Source organism: Trachemys scripta, chromosome 6 (genome assembly GCF_013100865.1).
Source record: "Trachemys scripta elegans isolate TJP31775 chromosome 6, CAS_Tse_1.0, whole genome shotgun sequence".
Taxonomy (NCBI): Eukaryota; Metazoa; Chordata; order Testudines; family Emydidae; genus Trachemys; species Trachemys scripta.
The window spans coordinates 119515564-119534771 of NC_048303.1; the positions used below are offsets into that span (position 1 = coordinate 119515564).

The following is a 19208-nucleotide window of genomic DNA, read 5'->3' on the forward strand; positions in this document are numbered from 1 at the left end:
ACACTTAGATCACGCATGTAAGTTACACCACTCTTTAAAGTCATTGATTCATTTGCTCTTCCCTCTCCCCCGTCCGTATGTGTTTCTCTTCCTCAGACAACACCATCATTTTAGTCCTTTTTACACGCTGTGACTGGGGGAAAAAAGACCTAGTAATAATTTCCAGTCAGAGTATGATGAATCACATCTACTGTCCGTAAAATAAATATGGAACAACTGAGAAAATACACATGGTGACTGGGGACAAATGAAGCACGTAGTATGAAAAATAAAACCCTTGAGAATCTTACTCTTAATGCAGCAGATGTAACATGCTGCACTGAAATAAGACACTAAGATATGAGGAAGAGAATACAAGAGGTGGGGATAAAGATTTCATTTTGGTTAATTAGGAACATCAAAACTTTTGCAGTTTGGCAACCATATTGTTTAACACAGTAGAAATGGAAAGGTCTTTTCACGTCGTTAATGGACAGTAGCTTTCAGAGGTTCCAGCATAACAAGGAGAACATAATCTGAATTCACAAAGAAAATTAAACTAAAAAAAAAAAGTACCAAGGTTGATAACAATGTTATACATTTTATTTCTGGGAATGTGCCCATTCTAAAAATGCAAATTTACTGGAGATCTTCCCTGCTGATTGCCTAATGCACAATAAGACTACAGACAATTTTAATGAACCCTCTCCCCCTTAGCAAATGCCAAGTTAGCTTTAAGAAAAAAGGTCACATTCGAAAGCGATTGCTTATCTCTTGGTGACATTCACGTCCAGCAACGAGCAGAACACACTCACTATAACCAGCTGCTAATGTCGGGGTGGGGGAGGGGGAGTGTCCGTAGACCCTCCAGCAGCACCGAACGCTGTGGGGAGACACGGCACAATATGTAATACATACGCTGAGCTGCAGCCCGTTGGTAATGGGAGGAGAGGGAGATGGGCTGCTGGCTCCCAAGAGCTGGACACCAGTAGAACTGGCCTATTCTTTCTCTCGGTGAAGAAAACAATGGTGCTTTCACCCTCCAACAGTTTGCCAGGGGACCTCCGCCAATCAAACTGCTCCCAGCAATGGCAGGCTGCATTCATCCAGGCCAGGGGCGATTTGCAGGAGGGTGAGCACAAGGAGAGTGTGTGCTTTGCGTCCCCCTCAGAGTGGCACCTCCTTGCCCATGGCTTTTCCCTGAAGGCCTGCCAGTAAATTGTTGGCAGCTAAGGCGGCCATGGCGTTCCGGGTAGCCACCGTAGCGCTGGCGATATGGGGGAGAATAACTGCAAACGGAAAGGGAACAAAGTTCAGAGAGATCATTTCTTGGTGCGGGACCTGCAATCGCAATCAAAGGGCCTGAGCCCCTGTGAATTTCACCCTCTCATCAGCGTTCATCACTCCCTGTGCAGATGTCCCCTGACAGTGTTCGCCCTGGCCATGGGAGAGGATCGGCTGCTGGGACACACCGCACTCAGCTCCAAAGCCACAGCCGATTGAAGACACCAGGATTCCACTGACGCTGGATCTTGTCAGGGCCCTCACCTGCACGGCTGCACTTTGCATGGGAATACAACTGGCAGGGACGCTGCCTCGCTAAAATGATTCCAGGAGGACGTTTAAGGACAGGAGGGGGGAAGTACAGATTGTATAACAGAGGTGGGGAATTGGGCTCTTCACAGAGGCCTCTTCACCCCTTGTAATTTAGCCGAATTTTCAAGGGAGGGCTGCAAGCCCGGAGAATTGAAAGGACACTGCCAGGAATGGCTGGCTTAAGACTAGACCTACTAGCTGTGTTCTGTCTGCATGCAAGTCACATCGACCCGCCGCTCTGCCTGCCTGCTCTGTCCGTGTGAGCTGGCAGGGGATTGAAATTTACACGAATCCTGCAGGGTTTTAAAAGGATTTTTAAAGTTAAGATGATGTTTTAGTCAAATCCTGCCGGATTCTTATAAATGTCACTCCCCTGGTGGCTCACAAGACCAGAACAGGCAAAGCGACCAGATGGTTAAGAACATAAGAATGGCCTTACTGGGTCAGACCAAGGGTCCATCCAGCCCAGTATCCTGTCTTCTGACAGTGGCCAATGCCAGGTGCCCCAGAGGGAATGAACAGAACAGGGAATCATCAAGTGATCCATCCCCTGTCGCTCATTCCCAGCTTCTGGCAAACAGAGGCTAGGGACACCATTCCTGCCCATCCTAGCTAATAGCCATTGATGGATCTATCCTCCATGAACTTATCTAGTTCTTTTTTGAACCCTGTTATGGTCTTGGCCTTCACAACATCCCCTGGCGAGGAGTTCCACAGGTTGACTGTGCGTTGTGTGAAGAAGAACTTCCTTTTGTTTGTTTTAAACTGCTGCCTATTAATTTCATTTGGTGACCCCCTAGTTCTTGTGTTATGAGAAGTAGTAAACAACACTTCCTTATGTACTTTCTCTACACCAGTCATGATTTTATAGACCTCAATCATATCTCCCCTTAGCCATCTCTTTTCCAAGCTGAAAAATCCCAGTCTTATTAATCTCTCCTCATACATTGGCCTCATTACCACTACAAAAATGATTTTTCCTCCCTTGGTATTCTACTGTTGATAATAGCACCCAGGGAGTCCCCCCCCCCTGCGGCAGCTAACCCCGGTTCTGGGAGGGAATTTTGGGATGGGAGGGGTGCAGAGGGATGGGGTGCAGAGGTGAGGGCTCTGCCTGGGGCTGGGAATGGGGGATTTGGGGTGTGGGAGGGGCTCAGGGCGAGAGTAGGGGTGTGGGGGGAGAGGGCTCTGGTTAGGTCTGGGGATAAGGTGTTTGGGGTGCTGGAGGGGCTCGGGCAGAGGGTTGAGGGTGCAGTGGGGGGGTGAAAGCTCTGGCTGGGGGTGTGGGCTCGGGGGTGGGGCAGAGCTGGGGATGAGTTTGGGGTACAGGCAGGCTGCTCTGGGACAGGGGCCAGAGAGGAGGACTCCCCCCAGCTCTTTCCCTGCCAGCAGCAGCAAGCTCTGGGGTACGAGCCCCCCTTTCCCACCCCCCCAGCAGCACACTAACCCCCACCACTGTCACTGCATGTGCTCCTAGGGTCCCTCTCAGGTCCTGGAATCTCCCTCACCTCCCCCATGGTGGGCGCTGCGTGTGCCTCCTCCCCTGCTGTTGCCCCTGACTGTAGCCTCACTGGAGGTGAGGGATGGGGGTGCCTCCTTGCCCAGCATGGGGCAGGAGCAGTGACTGCGGGCAGGGGGGTCCCCTGTGCTGCTGGAGGGTCCCATTGGAAAATGAAAGGGTCTGAGGGGAAGGGCAGGCTCAGAGTCAGGTTGCCCAAACAGTGGTCGGGGGGCACTAGGACCCAGCGGCAGCAGTTGTTGCAGGGAAGCAGCATGGAGGAGACAAAGACAGACAGGCTCTGCTCCCCCACGGAGATTCGGGGGCATGAAAGGCGGGGGCAGCAAGTCGGGGCCAAGGGACACTCGGGGAAGGCGTGGGGGGGCTGCAGGTGGGGCTGAGAGTATTGCTGGAGCTGGGCCCTGGCTCTGAATATTGCTGGTGCCTGAGCACCACGTGGATTGGCTTTTAGGCGCCCCCAACCACTAGGCGCCCTAGGCGGCCACCTAGTTTGCCTAAATGGTTGCACCAGCCCTGCGCGTATCTCACTCAGAACTTACTGAAGCTTCTGGCTTTGGGGCTACGATGTACTAGGTTTGGTCTCTTCTTGCATGGCATATTTTGTTTTGGTAGTTTGAGCAAACACAGTTCAGCCATTTAAGGAGGGGAGTAAAGCAAATACACGTTCCCCACTATAAAAATATCCTTGCCACCCTTTTCAGCAACTCTCCCACTGGAACATAGCGCAACGGTGATCAGGGATGGCTCTATGTTTTTTGCCGCCCCAAGCACGGCAGTCAGGCGTTCTGGACGGTTGCCGTGAGGGCGGGAGTCAGGCAGCCTTCGGCAGCACACCTGCAGGAGGTCTGCTGGTCCCGCGGATTCGGCGGCATTTCTGCGGGTGATCTGCTGGTCCCGCGCCTTCATCGTACCCACCGCCAAATTGCCGCCGAAGCCGTGGGACCGGCGGACCTCCTGCAGGCATGCCACCAAAGGCGGCCTGACTCCTGCCCTCACAGTGACCGGCACGCCACCCCCTGCGCCTTGCCGCCCCAGGCACGCACTTGCTGCGCTGGTGCCTAGAGCCGCCCCTGAAGGTGATGGAGCATAGGGTGAGAACTAGCCTCTTGTAAGTTGCCATGAGGGTTAGGGAGCGCTCTGACACTCTTTGTATAACACTGTTTTGGTGTGCTTGTTGTACAGCTCCTGAGGTTGGTGGGATCAGAGCTCTGGCGTGGGCCTTTTAAAGGCATGGGTGCTGTTTTTCTGGTGGTATCTTGCTAAATAGTTCCACAATATGGAATTTACACGTCATTATGAATTCTTTGCACTCCAGCAAAGTTCTGCAGAGTGAAGCACTTGCTTTTGAATGTTCTTTTTTCTCTTTTTCCTCATCTTTTTTCTTTTAAAAACCCACGAGAAATTCCAGAGAAAAATATGTCACTGGAACAGGAGGGTTGCCCCAATGAGTCCTCCAACAGTCAAGGTGGTCCATGCAACCTTAATTGGAGAGGAAGTCTAGTCCAGCGGCTAGGGTCCTAGCTTGCACTTCTGGAGACCCAAGTTCAATTCCTTGCTCTACCACAGATTTCTGGTCACTTAATCTATCTTGACAATGGCACTTCCCTACCTCTGAGGGATGTTCTGACAATAAATACACTGAGGATACTGTAAAAAGCAACACAGGGTCCCGTGGCACCTTTAAGACTAACAGAAGTATTGGAGCATAAGCTTTTGTGGGTGAATGCCCACTTCATCAGACGCAAGGATGAGGATACTGTGGGGATGAGGGATCTGTATCACAGCTAGTTAATTCAGCCTCCTTGTGTGGATGCATTACAGCACATCGTTAATGAATATAGGAGATGTGAGTTGTCAAATAAATGTAATAGCCTAGAGCAGGGGTCGGCAACCTTTCAGCAGTGATGTGCCGAGTCTTCATTTATTCACTCTAATTTAAGGTTTCGCGTGCCAATAATACATTTTAACGTTTTTTAGAAGGTCTCTTTCTATAAGTCTATAATATATAATTAAACTATTGTATGTAAAGTAAATAAGGATTTTAAAATGTTTAAGAAGCTTCATTTAAAATTAAATTAAAATGCAGAGCCCCCCGGACCAGTGGCCAGGACCCGGGCAGTGTGAGTGCCACTGAAAATCAGCTCGCGTGCTGCCTTTGGCACACGTGCCATAGATTGCCTACCCCGGCCTAGAGCTTTAGATACACATTTTGGAGTGTTTTGTATTACTCTGTGTATGCCAGACAAGTGAGGCCCATGGAAATACACTGCAAGCCATACTTACACATCCAGTATCTGTCTTAGAGTAAGGGTGAAAATGTACGGGCACATCTAAGCCACCAAATTTGTAGTTAACTGCCTCCTTCCCTAATTTGGCCCTAAAGGACTTTCACTTCTGTTGATTGAAAAGAAAATACAGTACACTAGTATTGACCAAATTACTAAATTAGAGGGAAGGTACCATATAAAGTCAAAGGCTCAAATCCTCATGTGATGTAATTAGCTGAGGATCTGACCCTAAATCAGTACTGATTTACTGGCCCTTTATGACAATGAAATTAGTGGTCATAGAAAAAGAATGGGGAAAATGATAAGATATACAAGGGTGTATATAATACAAACATTTTGTATGATGTTGTACTATTTAAGAAATAATGTGATCATTGAAATCAAGACTGTTTTAATGCAGAGTTAAAGTTGTGTCTTTCTCCATGCACCGTGGTCTTTCTCCATGCACCATGGTGCAGCACCACTGACTACAATGGAGTTATACTGATTGACACCAGCTGAGGGTCTGACCTATTATTTTTTATTCCAGGATGCACATCTCTTAAAGGAGATTAATTGATATGCAGAATCCACAGGATTGTAAGGAACATTGGAAAAACAAACACGCAGAAATGAACCCCTGAGCTGGCTGGAAACTGGAATTTCTATTTTGTGGGAAATTCTGACATTTGTCATTTGGTTTCATTCTGAATTGGTCAAAATGTAGAAATTCTGCCACAGAACAGAAATTAAAAAAAAAAAAGTTAATTCAGAAACATCCAAACATTTTGTTTTGATAGTGTCAAAACATTATACTGTAATATAACACAAAGTATTAATTAGCATACATAGTAGTAATTATGAGCTACAAATCTAACATAATATCACAATTGTGATTTGAATATAATATAAAAGTTTCACTGAAATGGATCGAAACGATAAAGTCAAAATGAAACATGTCTACCTTGTTGAAATGAAACATTTTGACAATATTGAAATGAAATGTGAAACGTCTGAATGATTACTGTCAACTTCCTCCTGTCAAAAATGTTGTCAAAATTGACACGCTCTCCCCAAACATTTTCATCAGGGCCAGCTCCAGGGTTTTTGCTGCCCCAAGCGGCAAAAAAAAAAAAAAAGCCACGATCGCGATCTGCGGCGGCAATTTGGCGGAAGGTCCTTCGCTCCAAGTGGGAGTGAGGGACCGTCCATCGAATTGCCGCCAAATAGGTGGACGTGCCGCCTTTCTCCAGAGTGGCCACCCCAAGCCACCTGCTTGGCAAGTGATTTTCATATCAATGCAGCTGCCTTTTCCAAAGGAATACTGTTCCATTGAAACAACTACAAACCAGCCCAAGGAGAGGCTGCCTGCTCTAGAAATCAGGTCATAGTTTGAAATTCTCAAATCACCATTTTCAGCCACTGCTCTTCAGCAGGTTTCAACACAGACTCACCGCAGTTTTTAAGTTTTAAAAGAGGATGATCTGTAGGCAGAGGCTCAGGCTCCGTGACATCCAGGCCAGCCGCTGCAATCTGACCATTGACCAATGCCTGGTACAGGTCTTCCTGGTTCACTACACCGCCCCTGTTGGGAAAAGAAAAACAAAGTAGCTATCAACTTCTGGACATCTTTTCTGTGTAGCTGTTCTTGCAGCCAAGAGCCTTAGTTATCTGGTGAAAGCGTGAACAACGGGGTTGGATAAAGTTGGAGTGCCCAGCAGTCTGATCTTAAAGGCTGCTTTATAATAAACTCTGAGGCCAGGGGCTTACGGTTCTGTCCTCCGGCATGATTCATACTGTATTATGTGTGGGATCAGCTTATCTAATGAGACCCGAATCCTCTGGATGGGATTTGCCTGTGTCATGATACATCTCCCTCGATCAGCGTGTTGTCGGATTACACCAACGTAAGCCTTTTATTTTTAATAATTGCTTGAAAGTTGATTTTATTCTATTGAGCTGGGAGGCCGTCAGAGTTGGGAATATAAATCTTGTCTCCCTCTGTGATCATGGAAGGATTTGTGTCAGAAGTTTATGTTCTCCAGTGTGACATCTGTGTGTTTATCTTGCTGAGCCTCGGCTCGAAGATCTTTCTTTCCCTCCTGTCCTACCTCACCTGCTGGTGTTGATAAAGATGGCAGTATCCTTCATTAGGGAGAAAAGGCTGCTGCCACAGATGCCCTGTGTTTCAGGAGTTAAGGCACAGCACACAACGACGAAGTCCGAATGCCGAGCCAATTCCTCCAGTGGCACTATTCAGAATAAAGCAGAAAGGCTGAGAGATTAAAAAAAAGGCACATACCATTGGAAAAACCCTCGGATTTATCTTTGCGCTGCATTGACCAGAGTCCACAGATAACAGACTGACCTAGAAAGAGGTTTCTGACCAGAGGAGCGAGGCAATGGAACAGGCTTCCAATAGGAGCAGTGGGGGCAGACAACCGAACTAGTTTTAAGATGGAGCTTGATAAGTTTGTTAACAGGATGTTATACGGGGTTGCTGTAGGAGGGACTGGACTTGATGTCCCAGGAGGCCCCTTCCAGTCCTATGGCCCTAGTCTGAATATTCTTGGGGGCCCAGAATATTTTACGTTTACTGTAAATTCATGTAAACAATTTCCTCCAAGTGGAACTGGTTAGTCCAGTTTAAGGTAGTTATTGACATCCTCTGAGTTCCACAGGCCTGCAGCTTTCTGACAAGCCCTTCCCATCTGCAATGAGCACACCCAGAGGTGGTTTGTGGGGCCCTGGGCCAGAGCACGTAGCGGCTCCTCCCCACCCCTTCGGCCTGCAGTCTCTCCCACTCCTGCCCCAGTGGATGCGGCTGATCGTCACAGTTCAAAATGCCCAGCTGAGAATGGGCATGCTGGCTAGTCTGGGAGACATACCTCGAGGCACAGAGCAAGTTACACCAGCGAAACGCGTTAAAAGTACCTTTGCAGAAAGAGCCATTTTACCGTTTTAGAGTCTGCAGTCACAGCAGTTGGGGGCAAACTCTTTCTGTGTGTATTGTCTGGATAATACGGCATGGGGGTGATTGGTCGCACTTAATTACATCGGTGCTCAGTGACTTCCCTGGGCTTTGAATCAACCATGTCATTTGCAATATGCTGACGTGATGGGCTACCCCTTGGAAATGATACAAAAAGACTTGTGGCTAAATAAATAGGAGGGAAAAGCTTTAAAACCAAACTGCTTCTCTGGACTTAAGCGATGTCACCAGCTCTCATGGTTTGATCTTGAGTCTCACAAAATGGAGCGTTTTTCTTAAAGCCCCAGCTCCTGGAGTCATGTGTTTCCATGAGAATCTCAGCTTTCATTGAAAACTGTTATAAAAAGCATATTTCTGGGTCTCATGATTGCGGAAAAACATGAAAAGATGAGACCCTTACAGGCTCAGAAACCACAACGCAAATAAAAGGAATCCGTTACTTACGATTTTTAAAATCTCATCATTTCTATGCCAATCTCATATTTTCTGCAGGGGAGGCCTGACTCAGGGCTTTTAAATGGGGGTGTTCTGAAAGGATGGCTGGGGGAACCCCAGTCTGCCTCTATTTTTAATCTAAACTAAAGCTTCCACTTCACAGCCCATACACATGCAAGGCGGGAAGCTCCCTAGTCGGGTAGTTAGGAAAACAGGTTTTCCGGCAGTTCAGGTTTTGCATTAGTGAGGTGGGATTCCAGCTGGACTTCTCCACTGTCTGAAAAACGCTCTGTTCCATCTTACCAAACTCGGCCGGGATCTTGGTGGCCATGTCAGGTCTCGGGCCAGTGTCGGCATAGAGGAATCTCTTGACTCCAAATGGCTTTAACCGGGCCATGACAGCTGCTCCTATAAGGTGGGAATTACAGCCATGAGTTCCACCTTATCGCTGCTCATCTGCTGTGCAATTTCTCCCCCTCTGCAGGAGAACCAGTGTGCAGGGGGCAGGAATCCCTCAGGTGAGTTTCCTTTACATTTTCAGGTTGTGGAAAGGGGCTTTACTGCCCTGTGGGATAAGCAGGTGTCCACCTCCCTACACCTGTGAGGGGTCTCCCAAATCTGCATGGATCTCAGGACATGGCAGCAGTCCCTTCCAGACACCACCCCTCAGCCCACTCCCAAGGGAAGAGAGACTTGCTGAGTGGAGAGGTCACTGTAGAACGACCGGGCCAGATTTACTGAACACAGGGGAATAATCTGTTCAGTGTTGAGATGGGATGATGCCATGAAGAACACATCCACATGCCAGTCTGGGACCTCTTCTCGCCCAACTGTTTCAGCCAAGGGCTTTCTGTGGGAGATGCTGAGCCCCTACAATAACTTCCAGCCCAAGTGCACCTGGTCTAGGTCGTTTCTGTTTGCAAAGAACACCTCCTGTATCTTGTTTAGTAACCAATTGGATTTGGTTAGTGCCGTTATTAAATAGTCTGGCAAGTAACCATGCCCCAGGAAGTGCATCCATTGTCCTACTTTCTTGTGGTGACGGTATAGAAACCTAATAACAATCGCCTTTCTTCCTCCAAGCACTTTACAAGCACCAACTCATTTTCATGACAACCTGATGGGGTGCCTAAACAAACAGGATTAGGTCTGCTCTCCACAGTCCAGATGGGGAAACTGAGGCAATGAGGCGACATTTTTAAATCTAGGGACATAACTCCATATTTAGGCACCTAAAAAGTGGCCCAATTTCAGAGGTGCTGATCACCTGCTAATCCAATTGATGCCAATGTGCAAATACAGCAAATACTTTTATCGTAATCCTAACCTGCTCTACACCGTGCCGTGAGGGCAAAAGTCACCCCTGTGGATTTAGTAGGGCGTAAGTGGAATTTAGTGGTTTTTGAAAGGATTTTAGCAGATCGAGGGATGAAATAGCCACTGCCCAACACTTTATGTTGTCACTTAGAAGCAGAGTTGAGTAAATAATTGATGTTTTGGTCGGGGGACGGGGGATCTGAAAAAAATTGGTTGGTTTCAAACCACAACTGATTTTTTTCAGTATTTCTCATTGGGGGGGGGGGGGGGGACCCTGAAAAAAATTAGTTTTGGGGTCACCAAAACATTTTATTTGACCTGAAACAATTTTTTACCAGTTTTCCATTTCATTTTGGGTCATTTTCAGGTGCTTTGAATCTTCCTTTTTGTTATTATGTAATTAGCTGCATTTCTAAATGAAACATTGCTTCAAACAAAAAGTCAAACCATTTTGTTTCAAAATGGCCAAAATGAACCATTTCAACTTTTTCAGGGGAAAAAAAATCTATTTTTGGTTAAAACTATTTGCCAGATTTGACCAGAATTCTCAAGTAGTTTCAATGCCTCGCAAAAAATGCATTTTCTGTGGCAAATTTATTATTTGCCAAGCAAATTTTGCCCGGCTCTACTGACAAATGTACAAAGTGTAGAATGCCATATAAGAATTCTTCATTCGTTTATACCAGCGGTAGTGACATTGCACATGTATAAATGAGGTCTTACGGTGCGAGGTAGTAGACTATCAGACCTATACAAAATCAATCCTTGACATCTAGATCGATCCACCACTGGAGCATTAGAAATGTATAAGCAACAAAGTGGAAGCACTTAATGGTGTTTTTATTAGAACTGATCCAAAAAGGAAAAATATTCATGAAAAGTTTTTTCACCGTGTTTCCTTCATTCTCAAACGTTGAAAAATGTTGCCCAGCTCTGTAGACAGCCAAAACATTGGAGGAGGAGAATTTTGCAAAATTTTTTTAAAAATTGGCAAATTCTAAAATGTTGACCAGATCTACTTTTTTATATTCATTGATACAAAAACGGAAATGTAAAAAAAAGCAACCTCATGATTTTTTAAATTAAATACTCAGATTTCGACTCTAACTCTGTTTGATTTTTTTGGTCTCTTTTCATCCATTTGATTTTTTAGCAAAAGAAATCCAAATACAGACCATTTTGGCCAGCTCTGTATGAAAACTCTCCACGGATTTTGCAACTTACCTATTCTTCCAAGTCCTAGAATCCCCACAGTGCTATCTGTCAGACCATAGCCACACATCCACAGAGGCTTCCAGGTTCCCCAGCCACCGCTTTAAAAGATGATTGGAAACTATTTCAGGTATACACAGTACGGCATTCACCCTTCCCCTGCACTTTGGAATGTGGAGACTGTTTCTATTTAGCTCTGGTTGATCATTTAACAGGATTTGCCAGACTGGGTCAGACCAAGGCTTGATCTAGCCCAGTAGTCTTGTCTCCAACACTGGCCAGGAGGAAGTTGCAAGAACACCTAGAGCAGGCAGCTATGGGATAACCTACCCCCAGGGAAAGTTTCATCCTTAACCCTCATTAATTAGTGGTTGATTTTTGCTTTGAAGCAATAATGGTTTATTTCCCGCACAAACCTTAGATTAGCCATTGTTGAGAGACAAGGTGGGGGAGGTATCATAGAATATCAGGGTTGGAAGGGACCTCAGGAGATCATCTAGTCCAACACCCTGCTCAAGGCAGGACCTATCCCCAGACAGATTTTTACCCCAATTCCCTAAATGGCCCCCTCAAGGATTGAACTCACAACCCTGGGTTTAGCAGGCCAATGCTCAAACCACTGAGCTATCCCGTCCCATTCTTCAGCTCTGTGTAAGCTTGAAAGCTTGTCTCTCTGACCAACAGAAGCTGGTCCAATCAAAGATATTACCGCCCCCACCTTGTCTCACTAAAATCCTGGGACTGACACAGCTACAACAATACTGCATACATCATTAACTCTGAACATTCTTGTTCTCCATATACATTGTGTGAATCCCCTGCTGCTGCTGTTGTTATTCAAACTAGCCGAATCAAAGCTAGCTTGGGTATGTGTACACGTGCTGAAGTCACACATCTGACTGCCGCGCAGTCATACCCATAGACTATATTTTCTCATCTCAGGACATGTGAAGTATCGTCTATAAAAATACTAATCACAGAGAGGAGAATATGTTCCTAAAATACTTGTCCAACTCCCCATCTTTTGGTTGTTTACTCACCAAAACATTGGTCTTTCACTTCCTGCCGACAGACTCGACATAAACAGTTTTCACTAAGGAGTTTGAATAAAGACCAAAAAAAAATTACTTCTTAGCTTCATCCACAGCTTCTAACAGTCGACGGGAGGTTGCGAGAAGAAGAGCAACTGTGAGTTCAGCAACTGCTTCAGTCAATACGTCTGGTGTGTATCCTAATCTGATTCCTCTGCATCAAAGGACACAAATAACAAATACACCGTTACATTACTGGAGTCTTCTCAATGTAGGAACGGTCGCACCTGAAGTGTTTCTAGACCATTAGGATATGAAGGTTATGCCACATGTCCTCAGAAATAAATGTTTCTCTAGATTTACAGACAGGTCTTGGATTGAAGCTATGATTAGAGCTGTGCGAAAGTTCAGTATGAAAACCCAGCACATCGATGTGGTTGAAGGTTTGTGATGGACGGGAAACTCGCTGAAAGTCACTGAGCCTCTACAAAAATATTTTGGTGAACTTTGAGCATTATAGCTGAGCCAAATTTTGCTACTGGGTTGTTGTTTTTTTTCAGGCCACACTTGAGACATTTCCAGGGGGCTGATTACCAGAGAGCAAGCGCTCGATGCTTTCTGAAAACTGATCCCCTCCCCCAACGTGTCAAGACAGATACCCAAAATCATTAGCTGCTTCTGAAAATGGAGGCCTATCTAGTCATTCCACCTGAGGTGATTTCGGGGTTTAAATATAACTCAACACTGGGATGAGGCATCTATTGACTCCTATTGACTCTGTTTCAGGAATTGGGTTTTTCCAGGGAACGTTGCAACTGCATTAAAAAAAAACCCTAAGAAGGGCCACTTGAGGAGATTGGGGATTGGCATCATGGCAGGGGAAAAGGTGAGGCTAGCGTTTGCAAGCAGGGACAGTGCAGGTGGGGTGGCTGACTGTGAAGAAGGAGGATGAGTGTGGTGCAGAGCAGATGCCGTGCGGTTCTGTTTATGCTAATAATATTTATGTGGCTCGTTATTCATTTTTGTGCATTAGATAATCACACACTGAATGGTACTTTCTCTTGTAAAACACATTTGTTGCTCCTACAAGGTGCCAGTCTATTTAACCTTCAAGAAGGGGCTGGAGCTCCTGGGGGTGACTTCCCCTTCAGGAGATGGGAGGGGTCACAAAGACACAGAGGTCCCCTAAGTATGGGAGACAAACAAACGAGGGAGGGGCCAGATCTGGGACTGAGGTCCTTCATTCTACAAAGACCAGGGATTGCATGGCTGCTCTCCTTGCTAACTTCCTATCGCTGACCTCGCTGAGCCATCAGTCTCCAAACCCAGGACCTCTTTGGCTGTCTTGCTGACACGGCCAGGAAGGGTGGGGATGATGATAGACGTTAGTGCTAAACGGGGTGGTTTCCGTGACGTCTGCTTTGGCATCGTTTATAATCTTGATGGACGGCACCAGGCTCCTAACAAAGTAGGGAGTGACTGAGATTCCAATGTAACAAGGAGCTCCTGGAGCCAGCCCAAGGGCGGTCAGACCTTTAAACGACCCCCGTTTCCGTCCTTGTGGAGACAGGACTGCGGTGACTATTCCATTTGTACAACTTGTGACTAAACCACAATAGCACATTGTACCTCTTCTTCAGCTCCTCCAGAGACACGTGATCATAGCCCACTGACATCGTGCTGACCACCTGCAGGCTGGGCCCTGTGGTTGGAGGAGAGAACAAATGGACTGACGTTCACCTCCAACCAGAGCTTGGGTGTGTAACAACGTTGGCAGCCTCACCTCCGTGCTGGGTAAGAGCTAGGCCAGATCTACTACTGCACACATTCAATAGCTTGAGTCTTGAGAAGACTGAGGGGGGGATCTGAAAACAGTCTTCAGCTATGATAAGATTGGTTGCAAAGAGGACGGGGATCAATTGTTCTCCATGTCCACTGAAGGTAGGACAAGAATCAATGGGCTTAATCTGCAGTGAGGGAGATTTAGGTTAGATACCAGGAAAAACTTTCTAACTCTAAGGATAGTTCAGCTCAAGAGTAGTCCTCCAAGGGACGCTGTGGCATCCCCATCACTGGAGGTTTTTAAGAACAGGTGGAACAAACACCCATCAGGACTGGTCTAGATTTACTTAGTCCAGCCTCAGCGCAAGGGGCTGGACTTGATGACTTCTTGAGGTCCTTTCCAGCCTTATAATTCTATTATTCTATAGTGCTAGCAACCTTCTATGACTCCTCCTGCAAACAACCACAACAGCGACCACTGGCTAGGGCATGGGTGCTTATCTTAGCTCCGTCGTACCCTCCCTGTCCCCTCACCACACCATGTTCTGCAGACAGCTGTCTCATATTCCCACTGTGTTATACCTGTGCAGCGCTCCTCAGAGGGTGAGTTGCATCAGATTCTTGCAGCTGAGGATAAAAGCCTACTACTGCTACTTGCTAATGAATTTACTCCTTTAGCTCACAGCATTGGATTACAACAGGATCCTCTTCTTTAAGTGATTTTAAAAATCGTTCCTCAGCTACCCAAACAGACCCCTGGCTACCCCCCAGCCAAATAGCAGGGTGCACGCAGAACCCTAATTCAAATCAGGGAAATGGCCACTCAGAAAGAAACCTGCCTCGTGGACTGATTCCAGTGTAGATGGCAGATGAACACACTGGGAAGTAGAAGGGCCCCTTCAAAGCCGATTTCAGCTGCTGAGCTTCCACACCTGACCATCAATAATGTAAAATGGGAGCAAACTAGCATGAGTGGACATGAAAGCACGATCGTTTGGGGGCATCTCATTTGCCACTGCTCCTGCCATGCAGACAATTTCAAAGTATCCGATGCCCTACCTGCCGCGTCCAGCACTTCGGCATCTATCTTCTCTGTCAGGAGACAATACAAGCCTCGAATCCCAGCAACCTTCTCCAGGAGTTCCGAGCGTGGCACCGGCTCATCTGAATCCCACTGCTCAATGTTGCAGCTGCAAGAGGAGAGACGGGGAAACGTATCTGGGTCGTGGCTGCGGCTTGTAAAGCACACAGGGCTAGTTTGCTACAGCCCTTACCAGGTAGCAAAGCCCCCTTGCCCTCCTGCTCAGATTGCAACGCTAGACAATGTCTGGCTAGTCTCCCAACTACCCCTGTGAGCAAGAGGCTAGAGGGAGACTGAGAGGAGACCTGGGTACTCACCTTGTTGGACAATCAGAGCAGCTGGCTGGGCCCGTGGGCTGGGTGAGGGAAACCTGTGGTGATGTTTTACTCTAGAACATCACAGATCCAGGGGATAGCAGGGCAGGAAGCAATGGCTCTTGGAGGTACAGCATGTTCTCTGGCCTGCTCTTGGACCAGCGAGCTCTGTGCCAAGTTACAATGGAGCCCGTTAGAAAGGAGAACGTGTCCCAGAAGTGCTAAGTATCTGTTCAGTGTGTGCTGCTTGTGAATTATTTTTTCGGGGCAAGCGATATCTATTTCTCCAAACAGGATCAGAAAATGAAGAGAACCACTAAAATTAAAAGTCTGGGTTTATCAGATACCTAATTTGTACATGAGGCAATTTCAGAAGAGCTACCGTTACCACTGCAGTGTTTGGTGTCAAATCTTGAATGGTCTCTAGCGAATGGTTTCCTGTCACTGTACTGTAACCAGTTCTATTGTCCTCCTGGGACAATTGTCGTCTCAGTTATTTGGGTGTAAATACAGCGTAACTCTATTAACTTCCTTGGGTTCGGTCCAGCATTCCAGGGTAACTGGAAGCAGAGTGTGTCCCTACGTGTTGAAAGAGGGACTTCATTCAGTAACACAAGGTGTAAAAGGTGTAAAAAGACAATGCTGTGGTGGGTGATGTCAGTTTCACCAGGACACTTCATATGGACAAACAGGATGGGCTCAGTAAAACGGAGATGTGTGGTCACTTTATGCATGTAAATCCATTAGCTTTGCTGGAGTTACTCCAGAATTACACTGGGTCCTGCTTTGAGCAGGGGGTTGGACTAGATGACCTCCTGAGGTCTCTTCCAACCCTGAGATTCCATGATTCTGTGAATCACCCGTCATTATTATATTGTGTTTAACTGCTATAGGAATTGAGACCTAACCCCACTCTCCATCTGAGAGGCCACATTCCTTCCTAGTGTGACTCCACAGGAGCCAGGCCACTTACTCCAGGGATGAGTTTGGCCCTTAATCCCTGCAATGCTCTAAGACCCCACCAGCAGTAAGAGCAAGAATGCAGAACCCAGTTATCCTAGACAGAAGCATATTCCCCTCCTGGCTAGGTCACCGGCCCAGCCAGAGGCCAGGTTTTGAATTTAATTTTGTGTTGAGGGTTTGGTGCCTGTCATCAGTCTCAGCTTCGCATTGCTCAGGCATCTAGAGCATCATACCCCACTCACAGCCGTGATTCGTTTCCTTTTGCAGGTTGCACTGCCAGAGATTTTACATGTGGATCAAAAATTGGCATCATTGTTTCAGGTTTTGTGACATTCGGAGTCTATTAACCAGATGAAAGTCTGTGCTCACTGAAGTGCAAACACATGTATTTAGGCTGTTATAAAAATAATCTTGCAGTAACAGTCTAAGAATTGGAAGGTTTCCTGTAGGGGAGAAAACACCAAATTTTCTCCATTAGGGATTTTAACCAGCCCAGTTTATTTAATCCTTCTTTAGGCATGGGATTTTGTAATTAGTTAGCTGCAACCAAAATCTTTGGGCAATTGTGTTCTAAGGAGCAGCATTTTAATTTTCCTTTATTAAAAGAGATAATGACTGTCTGCTTATTTTGAGTTTTAAAGCTTTGACAGGAGAAATTTCATCGTCAGACCAACGGGATGGGTGCAACTGAAGAAATCACTTAGCATGCTTCTATTGCAGGGGTGCCAAGGCCCCACGACTCCATCGTACAGGTGCTGTACAAACAAGATGGTCCCTACCTCCAAATACCATGTCCTTTAGATTCTAGTGGTGGGATCTCATGGTGGATACTCATGGTTTGAGTCTTTCCTTACTCTTGGTTCCAGACTGCATATTAAACAGCGGCAGTGAACCGATTAACTCTCTATTTGTCAAAATGGGTGATTGCACTAAAGGTGTGAGGAAACACCTCTTTCTTTACACAGGAGGAGGCTGTGGTACCGTCTGTTTGGGAGGGGCGGTGTGAATTCAAAACACCACTGAAGACATACCGCCCAATTCTTTACTTTGCTCCATCATTCTTAGACCAGTGTAATTCCACCGAAACCAGCAGCTGCGCCAGCTTAAAACCATGGTCACACCATAGGTATGGGAACTAGGGGTGTGGGGCGTGCTGCAGTACCCCCAGGTTTTGCACGGGGTTCCGGCCGTCAGCCCCGCACCTGGAGCTCTGCTCCTGGCCCCACGCCGGGATCCCATCTGCAGGATCCGCCCCCGGGGCTCTGCTCCCACCCCCAGCTGTGGTCCCAGCCTCAGCCATTACCTCTGTCCGCGTTCACCCCCCCCCCCGCTTCCCCCGGAGCCACGGCCTGGTCCCGACGGCCGACCCCAGTTCTGGGGAGAGGCGGCACAGGGAGAGGCAGCACCCCCACTGCAAAAAGCGTTCCAGCACCACTGGGTCACACAGTGGTGACTTGGGCAAAAACTTTAGTTTGACCTTGTTGGCCACCTGCTGCCTCTCTAGTTAGATCACTATGGCCTCCTTAGCAACCAAAGCAGTGTATGGGAGGGACAAGTTGTACAACGCCACGCGGACTCGTGACCCTGCCCCACTCAGTATTAGCCTGGCACCAAGGAGGCCAGCGCTTCTGCCGAGGCCTGCACCTCTAGCAAACCACCCCAGCTCTGTGGCACTGTGGGGAGGGCCGAGCTGCTCTCTGCTCTGTTAGGAGAAGGCCTGGGGTGAAGCCTGCCCCCTCCAAGGGAAGGATTAGGAGGAATCTCTGCCAAGGAATTGTACCAAACTTTCCTTTCCCCCTGGTCTCCATCTGTGGTAAATCATATGTCCTAGCAGGGCACGCCTGCCTTGCAGCAGTCCCTGCTGGCCACCCATGGCTCTGCCTGCCTCAGTTTTCCTCAGCCAGATTTCAGCCTCTCCCAGGGTTCATGTGGCTCTCAGATTTCAGTCCCCTACCAGAGTCACAACTATGCAACCAACTGAAGAGTTCTTTCTCCACTGGGGTTCTCCTAGCCCACCCTGAGGGCTCCATTTAAGTGTCTCTTACTCCGGGGGGCAGAGCACTGATTCTCAGGCACGTTCTCTGGAGTCCTTCCTGGCCCTCCACAATCCACCCCCAGCAATTCCTCTACCCAACTGTCTTTTCTCAGCCCTTTCCTGAGGCCCCCCATGTCTCAGTCTGTCACCTGACCCCAATTAATCCAGCCTTCTTAGGCTGGGAGGCAGCTAATCTGGCATGGGCTGGTCTGATTGAACAGGACTGGCTGGCCTGCCTCAGGCCTCCTGGTCCTTGGAAGGGTAGGTCACCGTATTACAGGGCAATTCCTGTTTCCATATACTAGGGTTACCATATTTCAGCAAGCAAAAAAGAGGACGGGAGGAGCCCCGCCCTGGCCCCGCCCACTTCCCGCCCCCCCAGAACCCCCAACCCTCCCCCCGTTCCTTGTCCCCTGACTGCCCCCTCCTGGGACCCCTGCCCCTAACTGCCCCCCAGGACTCCACTCCCTATCTAAGCCTCCCTGCCTCTTGTCCCCTGACTGCCCCAACCCTTATCCACACCCCCACCCCCAGACAGACCCCTGGGACTCCCACGCCCCATCCAACCACTCCCCACCCCCTGACAGCCCCCCCCAGAACTCCCAACCCATCTAAACCCCTCTGCTCCCTGTCCCCTGACTGCTCCGATCCCTCTCCACACTCCTGCCCCCTGACAGCCCCCCCC

General features: G+C 47.7%; 1 protein-coding gene across 1 annotated transcript in view; it reads right to left on the reverse strand.

Moving 5' to 3' along the window:
- Positions 1 to 560: 560 nt before the first annotated feature.
- Positions 561 to 19208, reverse strand: part of LOC117879067 (glyoxylate reductase/hydroxypyruvate reductase-like) — a 27552-nt gene continuing 8904 nt past the window's right edge. Inside the window, exons 2-9 of the mRNA XM_034773998.1 lie at positions 15190 to 15320; positions 13978 to 14050; positions 12446 to 12562; positions 11330 to 11418; positions 9092 to 9196; positions 7478 to 7613; positions 6816 to 6946; positions 561 to 1268 (exon numbers count right to left, since the gene is read on the reverse strand). Coding sequence (XP_034629889.1) covers positions 1147 to 1268; positions 6816 to 6946; positions 7478 to 7613; positions 9092 to 9196; positions 11330 to 11418; positions 12446 to 12562; positions 13978 to 14050; positions 15190 to 15320 — 904 coding nt within the window. The 3' untranslated portion in view covers positions 561 to 1146. The remainder of the gene's footprint in view (positions 1269 to 6815; positions 6947 to 7477; positions 7614 to 9091; positions 9197 to 11329; positions 11419 to 12445; positions 12563 to 13977; positions 14051 to 15189; positions 15321 to 19208) is intronic.